Here is a 20131-nt window from a genome sequence, read left to right on the forward strand (position 1 = left end):
TAGCAAATAAAAATACAAGACACTCAACTAAGTTTGAATTTCAGGTAAACAGACAAGTCATGTATTGATATATGTTCCATGCAATATTGAGGACATACTTATACTAAAAATTGTTCGTTGTTTCTCTGAAATTCAAATTTGACCGAGTATTCTGTGTTTTCCTTGGCAAGTCTGAAAGGGACTTAGGAGAACACCCTCCATTTCCCAGTGCTTCTGTCTGAGACCAGATAGGAAGCAGCGTCCAGGACCGTCCACCATGGCCTTTCTGCACGTGCACCCTACTGCGTGTGGCTAAGCCCATGCCCAGTGCCCGCGAGTAGACATCAAGTCAGAATCTCCATCGCACAGGACATAGTGCTGGGTGCTAGGAATACAGCGAGGAATACAACAGTCCCTGACATAGGGACCCACTCATTCTTGGGGGCCAACGTCCAATGGGACAATATTTCCAATAAAAATAACGATAGCAATGGTCAATATTTATTGGGAGTTCATTGAGACATTGTTCCAAGCACTTTGCAGATTATTTTATTTAAATCTCACAACTAACTACCCTATGAAATAGATTTTGTTATTAACTCCAGCTTATAAATAAGGAAACTGAACATTATAAGTAAGGTAACTATATAATTTTTCCCCAAATTGGGAAACATTTTTGAGTGAAAGTCATTACTATCTGTAATTATACTGAATAACAGGTGCAAACTGGAACTGACCCAGGTAACCAGGACTGTGGCATTGACTTATAAGAGGCATGTCCAGGTCTTATGGGTAGGTAGTATAAGTGGCAGTGGGAGGATTTAAACCCAGGCAGAACAGCTCCAGAACTTGTCCCCTTAACCAGGAGCATTAGAGGAGGAATTTATTTACATGAATTCCCTCCCAGCAGACTCAGATCCCTCAAGATGGGGCCTCTTATTTTGCTTTCCATTGTGTCCTTGGCACCTAGCACAAATGCATAGAGTGGGTGCCAAAAAAACCCTAGATGGGGAAATGAATCTGGGAAGCCTTCATGGAGAGAGTGGGACAGGAGCATGGTGTGAGCAACGGAGAAGACTAGGGCAGGGACCCCTTTCTGTTCCTTGATCTGTCTCTCTTCCCAGATGCTTAAGGAAAGGTAAATGAGAGAGGGCCACTAAGTGAGCTAAACAGGTGATACCGAACGAAAATGTTGGGACTTGAATAAGGTAAAGTCTGCACTCGAGGTGAAGTCATGAAGGGCTCTCTCAGCCCTTGCCCACCTGTTTTATGTGAACACCCAGGTGCCCACTGCCTGTGCTGACTGCCTCAGATCCCCTGGAATGAGAATGGTTCATAACACCTAGGTCCTGACCAGTCAAATGCCCTCCAATGGGTTCTCCGGCACGAGGGCTGCTCAGTCCCCTGTATAGAGCTGAGTCCCAGTGAGCCCTGCTTTCCTTAACCAGCTTATGCCTACTTTCCTCAGTGTTCCCACCGGAGCCCCTAGCCCAATGCTACCCCTGCATATCCTGCTACTTCCCTCTCTCTTCAGGGAATTTAAGCCTGGAATAATCCATTGCAAGCCTACACTATCTTTAAACAGGAATCAGGAGTCTTTAAAATAATGAACAAACCCCTCCTCCTTGTTGAGGATCAGCCACCCGCTTTTTAAGAGGAGAAAGCAAATTTGTAGAGGTGGAGGGACAGCCCCTGGCAGATGACTCCCTTTCCTCTCTCTCCAGAAAGATGTCATTAAACCCAGCTGACTCCTGCCTGACAGCTGTAGAATGAAGAAGGGGCTCTTCCCGACATTTTTGTTCTACCCACAACTTAAGTGCATGTAATTGAACGAACTGAACTGTAAGCTGAGGTCATGGGCAGTGTCTTATAAGTATAAAATACTTCTTTGAAGCCCTAGGGTTTGGCACAATGTTTTACATGTGGAGATCTAATAAACATACTTGATTCACTTTGACTGCTAAGGGTGCACCTAAATTTAAATACCCTACATTACTTCTGACATCAAAGGGTCAGTTAGTCTGGGGCAAAGAGAGGCCTCGCAGGCACTTAAACTATGATTTTCAAAACTGGGACGAAAAGAAATGCTAATCAATTTCAACACTCCTGTCCCCTCCCCTTGGTCTCCCTCCAACTCCAGGGCTTCACCACTGTGGAGCTGGGACCTTGGATAAGTCCTCAAACTTCCTGCAGCCTCAATTTTTTGACACTGAGTCAAGCAGGTTTAACAGGTGATCTGAAAGTTTCTTCCATCTCTGACAGTCCAAAATTCCAGAATTCTGGTTGACCAACCAGTGGAGAGTGAGAATAGAGTATGGAGTAGATGCTTGGGGGTGAGAATGAGGTGGCTGTGAAGGAGAAAATAAACACCAAGTTGGGAAGGGAAAAAGCACTGGAGGCAAAAGTGTACTTTGCATCTAATCTGGTCCTTGCTAAGACAAGTCATCTTCCCACATCCTATATGGGGCCCAGGTGATACCCACACATCTGGCCCAGCCTGCCCTTTCACACATTTGTCCATGTGTGCACACGTTTGTGCCAGGTGCTGTTGGAGGCACGGGAGAGTTACAGGACTACCAGCTAACATCATGGGCAGCATCTTAAAAGTTGAGTAAGATAGACATAGCTCCACATGGAGTTTATGGGATAGAAAAAGAACCCCATGTTTTAAAACACAAAAACCAAAACCACTCAAATAAGTATGAATTATGTACCAATTATTCTGGAACTATATAACAAGTACTTCCTGCTTTTGGGGATCAGGGATGGCTTCCCAGAGGAAGTGACTGGAGGTGAATCACACAGTGCCTGGATTTTTCCCAGAAGGTCTCTCTGCCCCTAATTTCTCCTTACTATAACTGACCCTGGAAGACCTTTGAAAATACTGATTTCTTGCCATCATTTCCTTCATGGAAACTTTGCAGTGGCCTCCTTGTGTGTAAGCTTGAGTAGAGACTCAGTCTTCATTCAGAGCCTCATCTAGACTGTTGCTCATAGGATGGACTGTTGGCCTCTGGTGTCCAGAGCTCCCCAGGTGCATCCCTGACCCCCTTCCATGTACCCAAGAAAAGAGATCAGGACCTTAGCCTTACCATTTTTACCATTTAAAAGCTGCCTATCCCTGCCTTGGCCGAGTGGCTTGGTTGGTTGGACCATTGTGCTATGCACCAGAAGGTTGCAGGTTTGATTCCCAGTCAGGACACATACCTAGGTTGGGGGTTCGATCCCCAGTGAAGGTACATACTGGAGGCACACAATTGATGTTTCTTTTTCACATCAATGTCTCTCTCTCTCTGTCTCTCTTCTCACCTCTCTCTCCCTTCCTTTCTCTCTCTGTAATCAGCAAAAACATATCCTTGGGTGAGGATTAAAAAAAAAAAAAAGATGCCCATTCCTGCCCTACCTTAGATTAGATCTGCCAACATTTTCTCTTCTTTTTTAATTTTTCAATTACAGTTTACATTCAAAATTATTTTGTATTAGTTTCAGGTGTATGGCATAGTGGTAGATAGTCCTATATACTTTACAGACTGTTCCCCCGATACTTCTAGCACCCAACTGGCGTCATATGACTGCTGACATTTTCTATTGCAAACAGCAGAAAATGCCAATTCTGAAGCTGTTTAGGAAAGGGTGAGGGGAATAAAAGTTAGAAATTAAATGTAGGACTCTGTGGTAAACAAGCATGTTACTTACTAGTTGTCTACATCCTTTATATAGTATTTATGAGTTCCTCCTCATCTAAAGAGGTGCTCAGGAATTTGACCATAATCCTTTGTGCCATCTCTATCACTGAGCCTTAATCCTAAACATATCTGCTGAAAATTACTTCTAAAGACAGCGCAGTGTGCGAGATGAGGAGTGAGCAGGTTCCAGTAATTGCGATAGCTGCCTGTGAATGAATGCTGGTTCTTTGTAGGAGACATTTCAGAGAATACTAAATACTTTTTGAGCTGCAAAGCCTCAGGATAAAAGCTTGAATTTTATCATCCCTTGTGGGTGGTGGGGAGTGTTAGTCACAGAAATACACTGCATCATATCCCACAACTATGTTCCCTGGACCACACAACAGAAACTCATAAAAATTAGGATATCTTATTAATAATTCGCATCCTAAAATAGTCCCCGAAATTCTCAACAACAGAGCAGAGCTTTGTGTCCTGTTTTTTGGCGACTTACTCTGTTTGAGGTTACAGGGAAGGCTGTAGAGAGGACTTCTCAGCTGGGTTCTGAAAGACCCAGGAACAGGGTGAGGGGCGAGGACATTTCCATCATGAGGAGAGTGCAAAGGCCAGAGGGGTGTTCTTCAGGGAACTGTGGGGAGTTTGCTGGGAGTACAGAGGTAGTGTTGGGGGAGGGTCCCAAAGGACCCAGCCTGCTGTGCTATGGACCATGTCTTCACTAGAGACAAACACAATTACATCTGTGTTTTTTGAAAGCTCCTTTGGCAGCCATCAAGGAGATCGACTGAGGGGACTCCCAGTCCTAAATGTCCCAACAGTGTCACTGCTTTGCCACCTTCCTAACTCCTTCATGTTTGATTCCTCCATGAGCTCCTCCCAGATTCTTTCAACAAACATTTTAAAGAGGATCGCTTTCAGAGTTTCATAGTTAGCCCCAGAATTTACAGGGAAATCTCCTGGGGTCTGCAGTTAAGCTCTTGAGAGCCTTTGTTGCCCTCCAGTGTATGAGGACCTGCAGAAGGCTGGTCTCCAGACAGGCCTGCCTGCCTCCATTCCAACTGTGAATATGGTCGTCTCATTAAGCCTGGGTCCCACTGCTGCATTCTGTGAACATAGATGCATAGTTGTGATGCATGAACACCAGAGAGGTCTCAAGTGCTAACGGAGGGGGGTGAGATTTGGTGATTTGTTTCTTTTGCTCATCTGTATTTTAAAAATTTTCTATTTGCAGTACTTGTGTAATTAGGATAAAAGTTAAATAAACCCACGTTAATGAGCACCCCGTATTTGCAAGCACTGAACAAACTCCTGGAAGAAATGAGTTGCCCCAAAAGGGTTACATACAGCAGGGAAGTGCCGTTGTTTTCAGCAGGAAAGAGAGGCCTTGTAACAACAGGAAGCGCTGGGAGGCCACGGTACCCAGGCTTCCAAGCAAAGCGGTCTGGAAACAATGGCTGCCTGTGGCTTGGGAATATTGGGCAGGAAATGAAAGGATGCAGGGAGGGGGGGTGCCGGGAGGAGCTGATAAGCGCTACCTGGCCCTTCTTCACATAGACCTAGTGGGCCACTGATGGGTGTTTTTTCTAAATGGTCCTCATCTTTCATCAGCAAAATAGATTGAAGAAAAAAACCACAGAAATGAAAAAGAACCCATGGTGCCCTAGGTCTGGAAACCATTAGGAAGCTGAACCTCCTGGGAAACCAAGGGTACAGTAAGCAAGAGGAGGCAGTTCTAGCTGTTAGGGCATAGTCACATCAGTCAGGAACCTTCAGATGAACTCGGCCCCGTTTAAAGCTAAGTCCCTGGAGGACTCCAGCCTCCATTAAAAAAAAAAAGCATTGGGGTTAACCGGAGTCCAGCCATACCAAAGGATACGTATAAACTTTCTGAAGTTGAAGTTTGTATTTATGTAACACGTATTTCCACTCAGATGGCTGGGGTGAGTTGGGAAGTCATTAACAGTCCAAGTGAGAAAAACAAAACTAACAAACAGAAAAATAATGCTAATGTTTTACTCTAGAAAACCTAGATATAAACGAGAACCAGTAGGAGTGAGGACCTGAACATTGCAAGAAGAAGTCAGGTCTGCTCTCCAAATTTCTAGCCCAGCTCCTTGGAGGTCTGAAATGTAGTACCTGGAGGTTAGGACTAGAGCCCACGTTTCTGAATTTTTTTGTCTTAAGTCCTTCTCTCTCATTAGGTTGCCCTTAGACATGAAATCACCTCTGCTTTCTTCTGCTTTCTGGTCTTCCCCAGGCCTGGTGTGTGCCTGTTTCCCTAGTGTGGAGGTTTTGCTTATAAAATGTACTGAGAAGTGCATGAACTTGAGATTCAGACAGACTTGTAATCACACCCAAGCTTTGCCATTAGCTGCCTCGTCATTAACAAGTCATCCAACCACACCAAATCTTAGTTTTCCATCTACAAAATAGAAATAGTAATTCCTACACATCAGAGTTGTGAGATTTAAATGAAGTAATTATTGTTATGCATGGGGCATCACACAGCACGTGGTTAGTGCATCCCATGATCACCCACTAGGCGTGCAAAAAAAAAAAAAAAAAGTAGGTGGCCTGGATGCCTCAGACAAGGAAAAAACTTACATTGTCCTCATTCTTAAGATGACTGATGTTAGTGAAGCATAAAATTCAAGAAGCAGGTTTATTCTCCTTGTTGGACTCTCATTAACCCCCTCAGCCCCGTGCCTTCTCCTACAGCACCCTTTCTAGAGGCGTATGGGGCCATCCTCTGTCCATCACCAGGGAAGGGCCTCCATCCACACCATCCCAAGTAGCAGGTGGCGAGAAAGAGAGGAACTGCTAGTCCAGGAAATAAAGTCTTGATCCAATTGTGCAAGCTGACTATGGTCTTTATACAGTTAAATTGAGGATTTAAATGATTTGTTGGCAAAGGAAGGGATATTGCTGCTCACCATCCGGGCCTGGGAGTGTGCAGGGCATGACTGGAGAGTCTTTCCATCATGAGCTGCCTCCTGGGGTGAGTGGTGTCTGCCCTGCAAATCCCTAGAGAACAAAGTCAGACAGTAGTAAGGATACCCCCCCTGCAAAAAAAGGGGAGGTTTACACATGATGCAAAGCCCAGCAGCCTACATTTCCAGCAACAGGCCAAAATCCTTCTGCATGGTTTCCATACACAAGGTGAACAGGGCCAGCTCTAAGCCCAACGTCTCGTGGGGACTCCTGGGAGATTTGTTTTCTAAGTGAAGTTTCATCACATCCCATCGTTTTTCTCTATTCTGCACCACCCTTCCTTGAGGCCGCAATCCCCTCCCTCCCAGAAGCCCCTGTGACAGTCCTTCCTTGGCTGTTTCCACTTGCGCATTAGCTCACTGGTGATGTGTGGCCCCACATATTTCCACCCCCCAACCAGCCTCTTATTTTGGAGTCAGAAAGATACTGCCTTTCTTAAAGAAATTTCAGGCAATAACCAGAAAAGAAGGAGTCTTTTCACCTCCTTTTCATCCTCAACGAAGCATAAGAGGTCCTCTCCAATGACCCTAAAGAGTACCTTATTTTTTCTTTTTGGAGTGATGTTTATGGTAAGTCTTTTCCCTCATATTATCCTGTCTTCCCCACCCACCTTTCTCAAAGGACTATTCCATTAAAGGAAAGAACTCCAGGGTTAGCCCTGATGAGGCAGCAGAAGCTCTAGTTTTAGAGCTGCCTGCATGAGACATTATTTTACAGGCAGTGGGGAGCCACTGAATGTTTTGGAGTAGGAGAGCTTCATCATCAAGGCACTTTGGGAAAGATTTGTCTGGCAGTAGAGATCAAGATAAAGCAAAGGCTTCCTAGGCCATCATTAAAAACTCCCCCAATTTACCTGAACAAATGCTTCTCTTCCCCAGACTGGTCTAGTCAGCATTACTAGAATTCACCACATTATTTCTTGCTTTCTCTCTTGTTTATGCCATCCCCTGCTTTGCCCCCACCAGAAACTGGATGATCTTTATGAAGTGCTTCATTGTATGCCAGGGGCTTAACCAAGAGTTCTGCATGTATTGTAGTGTGGATTGCGTTTCACTGGATCACATCATATCACATCCTAGCATCTCAAATCACACTGCGAACCCTTGTCAGAGTTTTCATTGTGATGCCTTGATTTGTCCTTTTTCCCACTTATCTCAGAATGCTGTGAGCCCCTCAGGGTGGGGGTCCTGTCTCAGCACTTTCTACCACAGTCCCCTCATACAGTTGGTTCTCAATAAATGCACATAATTTCCTGTTCTTGTTCAACATCTAAGAACCTTGCCTGGCTTTCCCCACCACATGTAATCTTTTTGGAAGAACTTCTATCACATTTTTAGTGCCTCTCTAGGGCGCTTTAAGTATATTGCTTGATATTTTCATACTGGCCACCACTGAGCTTCAGTTTTCTCCTTTAGAAAGAAGGGATAATACTTCCCTCATAAGGTGGTTGTGAGCATCACATTAGGTACAAATCATGGATGACAGTGTAGCACTCAGGGACCAGCACACAGCAGGTGCACAATCGTTGTCCATTCCTTTCTTGGCTTTTTGAGGGCAAAGATCTTATTCCCCTTTTTGTCCCTTGGACTACATAGTTCCTCAATACGTCTGCTTTGGTAGAAGGAGAATCTTTGTCATTGGGAAGAAGGGTGGGTATTGATAGCAGAGACCTAAGGGCCCATCTGAGATAAGTCAGTGTATGGACAAGAGTGGGCACCTGGCCACTTCCACAGGAAACAGCCGATGGACTTGGCATCTGAGACCCTGAAAATGAGGAGGGGAGGGGACTCCAGGATGCACTTTACCATCAGGAACCTCACTCAGCAGCAAAGCAGAGGCTAGTCCTTGGCCACACCAGACCAGCAGGTTAGGCAAAACTTGTATTGAACAAGGAGTAATTACCTCAACAGGGTCATTGGAAAGGACCGCAACAAACTTTTAGAAATTGCCTATCTGACTTCAGAAAGCCCTACAGCTTTTTTAACGAAACTTGTTTTTAAAAAACCTGTTTCTTTATTTAAAAGTCATTTGTACCACATTTTCTTTACAAAAAAAATCAGAAAAGTAGAAGTCATTTGTTTTCTACCACCTAGAGGTAACTACTATTAACATTTTACTGGGCGTCATTTTTTTATCATTTAAGGTATTGGAAAGGGTAGAGCAAAACAGAGATAGTCACTCTGTACTCTATATCTGTATATCTTTTTTACTTTTTAATCTTTTAATTTTTTTCTAGTTTTGTTGAGATATAATTAACATGTATCACTGTGTAAGTTAAAGGTATACAGAATAATGGTTTGACTTACGTATGTTTTAAGTGATTACCACAATAATTTTAGTTCATATCCATCACCTCATATTGTATATACAATAAAAAGAGGAGGCAAAATCATAAAAAAAATCCTTTTTCCCTGAGATGAGAACTCATAGGATCAGTAACTTTCATATATACCATACAGCGGTTTGAACTATCATTAACATGATGTACATTAATCCCTAGTACTTATTTATCTTGTATCTGGAACATGTACCTTTTGCTCACCTTTATGCAATTCTCCCTCCTCTTCCTGCTTCCTCTCGTCACCACGAAACCACAAGTCTAATCTCTTTTTGTTTGAGTTTGGGTTTTGTTTGTTTGTTTTTTGTAGATTCTATATATATGTGGGATCATATGGTATTTATCTTTCTCTGTCTGACTTAGTTTACTTAGCCTAATGCTGTCAGAGTCTATCCATGTTGTCACAAATGGCAGAATATTCTTATTTTTTAACAGTATGTGTGTGTGTGTGTGTGTGTGTGTGTGTGTATAGACACCACAACTTCTTCATCCGTCCACCTGTCAATGTACTCTTAGGTTGTACAATGTTCCAGGTTTGGCTGCTGTAAAAATGCTGCTATGAACAGGGCAGGGTGTGGGGCAGGGGGATCCATGCAGATATCTTTTTGAGTTAATGTTTTTATTTCCTTTGGATATATTCCCAGAAATGGAATTGCTGTATCATATAGTAGTTCTATTTGTAATTGTTGAGGATCCTCCTTACCATTTTGCACAGGGCTGCACCAGTTTACCATCCCACCAGCAGTGCACAGAGAGTTTCCTCTTCTCCACATCCACTCCAGCAATTGTTCTAACAGGCCTGAGGTGAAGCGGTTTTGATCTCCTGAGCTACTGTGACGAGAGCACTTTTCATGTACCTGTTGGCCTTTCCTATTTCTTTTCTGCCTATTTTTAAAGAGGGTTGTTTGTTTTTCTGCTATTGTGTTATATGCTTTCTTTATGTATTTTGGATATCAACCCCTTATCACATATGTTATTTGCATTTTTTCCCATTCTATAGGTAGTCTTCTCACTTTGTTGAGTGTTTCCTTTGCTAGGCATAAGCTCTTTTAGGTTGATGGAACCCCACTTGTTTATTTTTTATTTTGCTGCTTGTGCTTTAGGCGTCACATCCAAACATCTTGACCAAGACCCATGTCTAAGAGCTTTCCCTCCAGGGCTCCTTCAAGGAGTTTCATGGTTTCAGGTTTTATGTTTAAGTCTTTAATCTATTTTGAGTTAATTTTTCTAATTGGTGTAAGATAGAGGTCTAGTCTCATTCTTTGACATATAAATATCCAATATTTTGAGCACTCTTTATTGAAGCAACTGCCTTTTCTCCATTGAGTTTTCTTGACTCCCTTGTCAAATATTAGTTGATTTTATACAGATGGGTTTATTTCTAGGCTCTCAATTCTGTTCCATTGATCTATGTACCTGTTTTTATGCCAGTACCTTACCGTTTCGATTACTATAGCTCCCTAGTATAGTTTGAAGACAGGAAGTATTTTTCATTTTTTAATCAACATATATTGCTTTTGTAACTTTTTAAAAAGGAATTTAAAAGTAAATATTAACCACTAGGTGTTAAACACTTAAAAGCTGTCACGCCCATAAGGCAGGGCCTGTGGTGGTAGAATTGCAGGCATTTGAGTAGTTAAGGGCCAGGCAACAACTGGTTCTCCTCAAATGGTGTCTCCATATTTGGCCACCAACTCCTGGGACCTGCCTTCCTGATGGAGAGGGTTTGAGTCAGGTGGGTGTAGCTTGGCACTTTTTCTATTGCTCCTCAGTTGTGGTACCATGAAAACAAAACGTGAGCTTTGGAGTCAGACAAACCTGGGTTTGGATCCCAACACTGGCACTTAACTGTGTGATGTTGGGTAACTTATCTAACATCTCTGAGAATCAACTTTCACATTTTCAAAATGGAGAATTTTACTTGTTTCCTAAATTTGCTATGATTATGGAATGGAGAATACGGTTAAAAGGGAAAAAAAGGACCTAATGCAGTACTGCCACATAAGTGTTTTCTTCTTCAAGGGACACAGATAACAATGAAAACCCATCTGAAGAAAAATGACCAATCTCCTGTTCAACAACACACTTCAAGTGCTTGTGTTTTAAAGGCTACTCCAGATAATGGGCACAGAACTGTCCTCAGTGTCCCCAGGGATCTCACAAGTTACTAATGGAGACGACATAGGTACAGGCAGCACCTGGTAGCTCATGCTGATCAGAGGAGGTTTGCAATAAATATTGTTGAATTGAAGTTTTTGTGAAAAAATTTTAGAAAATATAATATGTTCTTATTATTCAAAATTCAAAGGTAAAAAGGATATACAATGAGAATATATAATCTTCCTTATTACTCATAGCCCTGGCCCTCGCCTCCCAGTTCCTTTTCCTGTAGGCAACTAAAGTTATCCCTTCCTGTAGGGATACAACTAAAGTTATATCCTTCCACAGATATTTAACACATATGCAGGTGAGTTGTTTATCTAATCTTTTATTCTCTCTTAAAAAAGGATGCTAGCATAATGTTATGTTGGTCTTCACCTTGTTCTTTCGCTTAATAATATATCTTGGAGACCATCCTTTATCAGTTCAGGAAAGTTTCCTTATTCTTTTTAATGATCATGTAGTGTTCCACGATGTGGCTGTTCCATTGTTTATATAAGCAGCTTCCTATTGGTGGACAATCTTGCACTGTTACAAAAATTGCTGCAATGAATAGCCTTGTTCATATAAAAATGTTCTGTAACTAAGGTGATGAAAATGTTCTGAAATGGGATGGTTGCTTAACTGTAAATGTGTGTACTAAAAACCACTTAATTGTGTACTTTATACGTCTGAAATTTATAGCATTTGAATTATATCTAATTTTTTAGCTAAAGAATTAAAAGAAACTTATCTCCATGAAAGCCAGAGCTTGAACATATTTTTAAAATTTTTGCCTTAGAAACTTAAAAAGCAGTTAATTAGCTGTTTTAACAAAGCAGAGAAGCTTATACTTTTAAAATAAATACCACACACTTTCAAACTTTTCTTTAATTCTGCATTAGGCCAGGAGGAAGAAAGTAGAAACAAGCTAAAATAGAAGAACCAGAGGAAAAATTGGGGGGACAGTGACCTCCAGGCATGCGGAGACTCCATGAGGCCAGGGAGGAGCATGGGACAAAAGAGCTAGGGTTGCTGGGCAGAAAAAGGATGGGACAGAAATAATGATCAGGGACTGGCAGAGGGGGGAAGAAATTAGGGGAGCCACTGTAATATTGCTTAGATTCCCCAGGGAAAGCCAGGAAGTTCTCAGCTGACAATCAAGAATAATGGAAAAGTAATTGAAATCTTTATTCCATCTCTTGAAAAAATGCCACACAGTGGGTATTCATAGCATAGCAAAGCATCTGAATTCCTCGTCTCTCCTCTGTGCACAGCACCAGATTCTTGAAAGATTTATGTGCAGCAGCTCATCTCCCCGCAAGTATCAATTCTCCTTCACCCACTGTGGCTCTCGGTCCTTTCTGTCACCTCAGTCAAGATGATCCATCGCACTCAAAGGTGTCCTCGGTCCCTTCAAAATTCCTACCCCCTGCCTCTCCCCTGCTTTGTCCCACTATAAATTAGTTTGTATTTTCTAGAGTTTTATCTAAATGGAATATTCTGTGTACTCTTTTATACTGTGGCTCCCATCACCCATATGTTATATCATGCCTCTTTATTTCAAGTTGTATTCCATTGTGTGTGTATATACCACTAGACATTACTTTGAAGAAGAGGAATGCAGGACATGGGGGTGGGGTGGGTGGGAATGAAATCCAACCAGTATGAGACCTTCACAAAAATCCGGAACGAGGAGCGGGGAGTGCTATATTTCCCCACAGCACAAATGTAATTTGCACATGAAAGAATTCGACTGTCGTGACCACATAACCGACCAAATAAAATGGTGCTTGTTCCAGTCTGTCTCCTGCTCTGATCGGGTCCTGGCCACACGGGGAACTGGAGCAGACTGGCACACATCACTGCTGGGGGCACTCAGGGAAACGATTTGAATGCTGGCCTTTTCTGCACTAAACCCTTGATGAGATTAGGAATTGAGGAAAGAAGTGCCCCACAGTATTTATAAGTTTAAAGTGTCTTTTATTTGTACCGGGTTGGATTAAATGAGACAGAGGACTTTAAAGTGTTCATAAATGGCAAAGCATAAACCGAAGGCAAGGTTGTCTTTTCCATCAGAAACCACCTCAACATTTATTTTGTGTTCAGATGAAAAATGTAACGTTTCAGATTGCTGATCCAGGAAAAACAAAAACTAAACAAAAAGGAACTTAGAGAACCATCAGTGAAACAATTCAAAGAAGTTACAATATCATAATAAGCAACTCTGTGTACCTCTGTAGGAGGAGGCAGAGTTCGCCGGGTCCGGGATAAATCCCACAGAACTGGCTGTGTGACTCCGGCCCCAACCAGCATCACTCGTATGCCTACTTGACAATGGGAGCTTTCTTTCCTATCTAACTACTCAGCTATTTTGTGTCAAGCTTCTACTCTGTCCAAAGTCATGGGTGTCTCCAATTGGATTGGACCCCAGAGACAATAATCAAAAGAACTCTGAGGCTTGACTAAACTCTTAGTAGCCCCTGCAACACCTCCCTCCAGTATTACCTCTAGACCCCTGCTACCCTAAGTGTGGGTTGCAGATTGGCAGTATCCCTAATCACCTGGGAATTTGTTAAAAATGCAAAATTTTTACACCCCCTCCCCTCATTGGAATTTGCATGTTAACAAGATCCTAGTAATTTATATGCACGCTGAAGAATGAGAAGTTGTGGTCTAGATGGGTGGTTGCTGGAGGCTGCCCCTGCTGCTGGAGCTGATCTGGGACCACAGTCTGAGAACCACAGCTCTGGGCTCTACAGCCAGATGATCAATTAACAGATTAAGTGGATCCTTTCCCATTTACTGAGTATGACGGAGAAGCCCTACACCTTCCAACTCAGCCTGAGGCGAGAATCCAGGAAAGCTAACACTCCTCAGGGCCTGTGACCAGGGCCTCTCTCCTTGGGCTGTTTTAATACTGCCCCCTGTTTAAACAGAGCTGTGGATGAGAGGTTCTAGGGCCTCTGTACTGAAGCCAGAGTAAATTTACGGCACAGGCTCCATCCGGGAATGTGTTTTTCCCACCTTTAAAACAAACAGAGGCTGAGGCACTGCAGCAGAGAGTTATGGGAATGGGAGGTCCCTCTCTGAGAACTGGCCGGTACAGGTTGGTGACGCCCCACCACCCCTTTCATGGAGTGGTCTATAAACGCCCTTCGAGCCTGAGGCTTTTTCCTCGAGTCCTCCTTGGGAATACCCCCTGCATGGCACAACCACCACATAACCCAGTACAGACCCACATGGTGGAACACTCCGGGACTGCCAGCTCAAAATGTGTATACTGTTGGATTCTCCTGCCTTTGTGTTAGGAAGATTTCACTGAAGTGCACAGCAAGGAAACCAATGGTGATTGAAATAATTACGTTCAAATAGAAACATTTAACCAAAGGAGGACACAAAAGCCATTCTGAACAGTAGAGATGAGTGTTGACTGGTAGGAATTTGGTCAGCTTTGCCCCAGTTGCCCGTTGGGTGGGGGAAGGCAAACTGTTCTCACCAAGGTTGCGTCTCACAAATTATAAATTTACATCGAAGGTAAGCTTCAAAGTAGAAATAATAACTATCACTTTAAAGTGCTTATTATATGCCAGGCTCTTTGCTAAATGTTTACAGGTATTACTTTAGTCCTAGCTATGAGGTTAACATCACTGTTGTCCTCATTTTCCAGATGTGGAAACTGAGAAACAGAATCCTTACATATTTTGTCCAAGGTTGCAAAGGCAGTTTGGCATCCAGCCCTGTGCTCTCAACTGTAGACCACATGTGGCAGGTTCCAGAGCAACAGCTTGGTGTGATGGGAAAGAGTCTACTGTGGTTGTGCACAACAGGGGTTTAAAAACAAACAACTTTTTTTAAGCATTGGAACTTTATTTGCTTTGCTTGCTTATTTATTTCTTGGCATGAGGGTAGGAAACAAAAATCTGACTAGGAGCCCTATTTTATAAAACAGATCAAAGTATAGCTCTTTCAGTTGAAGGCAGCAGAGGCTCTGGACCCCTGCCCACTCTCACAGCCCCTCCTCCACCACGCCCCGCTCCCACCCTGCATCGCTCACAGGGAGTGGTTCCACCTCTGTGGTCTCTGGCCTCAGTATTTCCAATCCCAAGTCCACTCCCTCCCCTCTTCCCACCTGGAGAATAAGAAGCTCCCCCATCCCCATTCCAGTCCTGAAAGATGGAGCAAAATACGCCATGTGTCCCAAAGGGGAATGGTTCTGGTGGTGCATGGCCTTTGAGAGATGAGCAGAATACTTTTAGTATGACAAATTTTACTGAGTACCAAAAATTATAGTTAGTAGTTGAAGGGAATGGCAGGGTAGGCATTTAGAAAGTATTGTGATGGCGAATCCAGGAAGAATGTTGAGTCCGAACATCTACTCATGTACAAGTCTGGTACAGCTAAGAACTGTGTAGAGGCACGATCGTGTGCATTAAGTATTAATGGTCTGGCGTGTGTCTGATCCAAGGCACTAGTGGACTGGACGTGTTTAGGGGGAGTGAGTGCTGTGCTATCTCGAATACTAGTTCATGGACTTCCCACACCATCTCTATGCCTGAAAACATCAGTGCCTGAGGCTTAGGTAGTTCCATACCAAGTCCCTATCCACAGCACTCTCAGGGAGGAGCCTCAGGTGGCTCTGTCCAAGAACCGAAGTGGCAAGTGACTTGCCATTCTTGTCATGCCATCCAGAAAGCTTATAGCTGCCATTCTGAGTCACTGAGCTATCTGGGCTGATCAGGGTCAGCCCCAAGGAGAGAGCAGCATCGCCATACTCTTCTGTACAAGCTCTGAATGTCTGGAGTGGCAGGAATTCAAGAGGCCATGTTGGTCCCTTTTATGTGATCTATTCAATAACCTTAATGACTATGTTGAATGGACCCATTGGTGGTGGTGGTGGTGGTGATGGGGTAGGGTGGCTCTCACCTTAAAAAAAAACCCCAAAACACTTTAACCTTAAATCACCTTTAACATTCTGGCAGACATTTTTTCAATCTTCCTTCGCAATTGTTTTTTACATAGCAATCTTGAGTGAGATAAGTAAATTTACCTGCACTTTGGTTTCTTCACGTGTAGAATAAACAGTGGTTCTCCAATTTCATTGCACAACAGTCACCTGAAGACTTTAAATTTTTTTAAGATTTTATATATTTATTTTTAGAGAGTGGTAGAGGGAGGGAGAAAAAGAGGGAGAGAAAGGTAGAGGTACAGAGAAACATCAGTTGGCGGCCTCTCGCACAGCCCCAGTCAGTGACCAGGACTGCAACCCTGGCCTGTGCCCTGTCCGGGATCGAACAGATGACCTTTCAGTTTGTTGGACAATGCCCGACCCACCGAGCCACAGCAGTCAGGAATGGGGAAGGCTTTAAAACACAGATTGCTGGGCCCCACCCACAGAATTTCTGATTCAGTGGGTCTGGACTGGGGCCTGAGAATTTGCATTCCCAACAAGTTCCCAGAACATGCTGACACTGCTAATCAGGAAACCATGTTGGAGAACCTGTGAAATGAGGAGACCAAGTTGTGGGATTTCTAAGGTCCCTGCTGGTTTCAAAATTTAAGTGTTTGCATATTTTTCAAAAATGTTTAAAAACCCAGCTCTTAAAATACATGATTTTTCTGAACTTTAAAAGAACCCTGCACTTTTTAAAAATATAAAAGAACATCTACCATTTACAAGTAATTGTTTCCACTTGTAGCTCATATGTGTTCCACACCTATTTCTCTTTGAAGCTACCTGGATTTTTTTTAAAAGATTATCTTTAAAGAACAGTCAGACTTATAGCTAATACTTTATTGTTTTTTCTTTGCCTTTACACAGTTCCATATGTGTTGAAGAGCTGTGCAGAATTTATAGAAACTCATGGCATCGTGGATGGAATTTATCGGCTTTCGGGAGTCACCTCAAACATACAACGGCTAAGGTGAGCTAAAAGAATAGCCCCCAAAAGAATTCTCTCCTGATTCTTTCTAGGTTCATGTCTCTGTCCACAGGTGTTGGGGGTATTAAAAACCTGAGGAGGGGGGATGAGGGAAGGGTGGAGGGCAGAAGATCAAGTGTGATGTTTTCAGAGGCCTGTTCTTAATCTAATCAGGAAATTCTCCAGTCTGATGTAATTCTTTCCAACAAAAGCTCCTGAGGGCTCTTAATCTGTTTCTTTATCTTATACTAGATTTACCCTCCTTGGGTGGATTCGATTGAACTCAAATGATTTCAATTCCTGAGTTAGAGAAATATGATTGGTTATAATTCACTTGTTTACCCAAAGCTCAGTTAGATCCCATTACATAGTGTTCAAAACTTAGAGACGGATGTGTTTTTCTGTTGGCATGCACTCGACATGTGGTATTTCATCTGCTGGAGAGCTCAGAAGTCTGCATAAATGCGCATTTCTCTAACTGAAGCTGGTATTTTAAAAATTATTAAGAATCATTCATTATTAATTAATTTTAATAATGAATGATTCTTAATTCTAAGAACTTACCTTAAGCAATCCTAAAATTTGTCCTCAAATTTTTTGAGAGAAATTTCTATCACATTGAATTTACAGTATAATAATCCACACAAAACACAGATATGTGTGCTGTGGCTGGTGTGGCTCAGTTGCTCGGAGTGTCGTCCCATAACCGAAAGGCTGTGGTGTGGGTTCAACTTCGGGTCAGGGCACCTACCTAAGTTGCAAGTTTGATCCCTGGTCTGGGCACGTGATGGAAGCAACCAGTCACTGCTCCTCTCTCAAATCGATGTTTTCGTGTCTTTCCCTTCCTCTCTCCCTTTCTCTCTTTCTCAAAACAACAACAACAACAATGAAAAATGTCCTTGGGTGAGAATTTTAAAAAAAAAACCCCGACAGATATGTTTGTGTATATTTTATATGTATTGCTTATAAAATAAAAGGAAGTAAAAGGAGTATATACCTACTATATATGCAGTATACAGGGTGGGGCAAAAGTAGGTTTACAGTTTGTATGGAAAATAATACAGTAATTAATAAATAATAATACAAGAATAAATTCTGTGTTTTGTGTATGTACTCACAACTATAAACCTACTTTTGCACCACCATGTATATATAATGTACCATGCATATACACTGTATAATATATATAGTTTTGTGACTAAAACAATAGGTTATGTACTTTAACATGAAAAAGAACATATTTTATTAGATGTTATTTTTATATATTTATTATATGTTTTAGTTGTAAATGTAGAGTTTTAAAATAATAAAAACATTCTTGTTACAAAGTAAGTATGTAAAATTTACCATACTTGCCATCTATAATATGCATCCATATTTGGTACACATCACACACAGGATTATTATACCCATGGTATGTAATCATTATACCGTGTGTATACCCACATTCTTATTTTTCCCTCAAAAATTTGGTAAAAATAGATGCATTATACACAGCAAAATACAGTAAGAGATTGTGCAAATAATTAATTTTTTGTCTTCTTTTTTCTATTTGGTTTTCTGACCCTCCTTTTCAAATCTCAATTGCAATAAAATTGCACTAAATGAATAAATCAATCTTTTTATTCCTGGAGAAGTGATGGCTATAAAAAAATAACTGGTTAATTGCAACCATGGATTTTAACGGAACTGTGTGCTTACATAATTTCATTAACTGACTAGTGTGACATTTTTTAGACTTTCTATAGCAAATACTTTGTAGTGGTTTACTGTTAGTTCTAAAATATACTACACAGTAGTTGATATCATGGAAGGACACCTGGGCAATGGTCTTTTTTTTTTTTAATTAAGGACTGACCATAACCTTCACAAGGGAAACTTTTGGCTAAATAAATGAATAAGCTTTTAATTGTTCTTGTTCCACCCTCTTAGAAAAACACATGGCTATGAATATATGAGGCCATTGGTTTTCTTTTCTAGGCCTCACTCAATCTAGGGGGGTCTGACGGCAGCAGGGGTTTCCCTACCCCTATTACAAGGGCAGAAGCAAACTGCAGGAGAATGGGCCAGCTGATCTGAAATGCTGGCTCCGGGAGGCCTGTTGGCCTTGTTGTCCTTGGTTGGCCAAGTGAATACTCTCATTAGGCCTAACTTCTCTTCTGAGTTAAAGCTTAAATTTGTCTTTTTTCAAACAGATTTTTAATTGGAAGTATACATTAGTTGAGTCAGGGAATTTGTGTAACCTTGTTAGGAAATGTTTTTCATTGGAAACGAGGCCTGGAATCTGTCGATGTTTCCAAGCACCCCACTACAGGTTGTTTAACAAGAGATTTGTAAGTTCTTCTATCCTGTGGGAGTCACTATCAGGCAGCCTAGAAGGTTCCATCCTGCATCAAAGAGATCATTGATTAGGTTGGAGACTCTAGATAAAACAAGTTTGTTGGCATGAATATGTGGAGATGAGTGATAACAGTCTGACTCATCTGGCTTTGTTCTCTCCTCCAAGAAAGAGGATTTCATTAGAACAATATTTTGGAAAAACTGAAATCTCTACAGGCTTTTCTTTGGCAAACTGATTTCATATTTCCCCACTGTTCATAACGGGTACTGTGAACATAATGCCATGAGAAATCCATTTGTAAATGGACTTGTCCTTCTAATGACAGCTGCTTTCACAGGGAAGATCCGGCCCTGAAATGGAAGTTTTCCCATTGTTTCCTTGTGCCTGAAATAGAAGGTCTTCTTGTATCAGGGTCAATATACAGTCAGATCAGCAGTTTAGGGTCTTCTTACCTCTAAGCTGCTGACATGGAGCACAGGTTCCTGGGATTGTTATGTCTCTGTCTGTGTTGTTTCAGGCAAGAGTTTGGCTCAGATCAATGTCCAGATCTGACGAGGGAAGTGTACCTGCAGGACATCCACTGCGTGGGCTCACTCTGCAAGCTCTACTTTAGGGAGCTGCCCAACCCCCTCCTGACCTATGAGCTTTATGAGAAATTCACGGTAAGTGTTTAGATTTCCAGTATGGTTCCTGGGTGGGACATGTGGATGAGCCAAGGAGAGTTTCAGCACGAAAATAA

At 42.1% G+C, this 20131-nt stretch overlaps 1 protein-coding gene across 1 annotated transcript in view; it reads left to right on the top strand.

Moving 5' to 3' along the window:
* ARHGAP31 (Rho GTPase activating protein 31) overlaps positions 1-20131 on the top strand; it is a 106535-nt gene that overhangs the window by 40503 nt on the left and 45901 nt on the right. The window contains exons 2-3 of the mRNA XM_028504564.2: positions 16952-17054; positions 19910-20054. Coding sequence (XP_028360365.1) covers positions 16952-17054; positions 19910-20054 — 248 coding nt within the window. The remainder of the gene's footprint in view (positions 1-16951; positions 17055-19909; positions 20055-20131) is intronic.

This window comes from Phyllostomus discolor, chromosome 2 (genome assembly GCF_004126475.2).
Source record: "Phyllostomus discolor isolate MPI-MPIP mPhyDis1 chromosome 2, mPhyDis1.pri.v3, whole genome shotgun sequence".
Lineage (NCBI taxonomy): Eukaryota > Metazoa > Chordata > Mammalia > Chiroptera > Phyllostomidae > Phyllostomus > Phyllostomus discolor.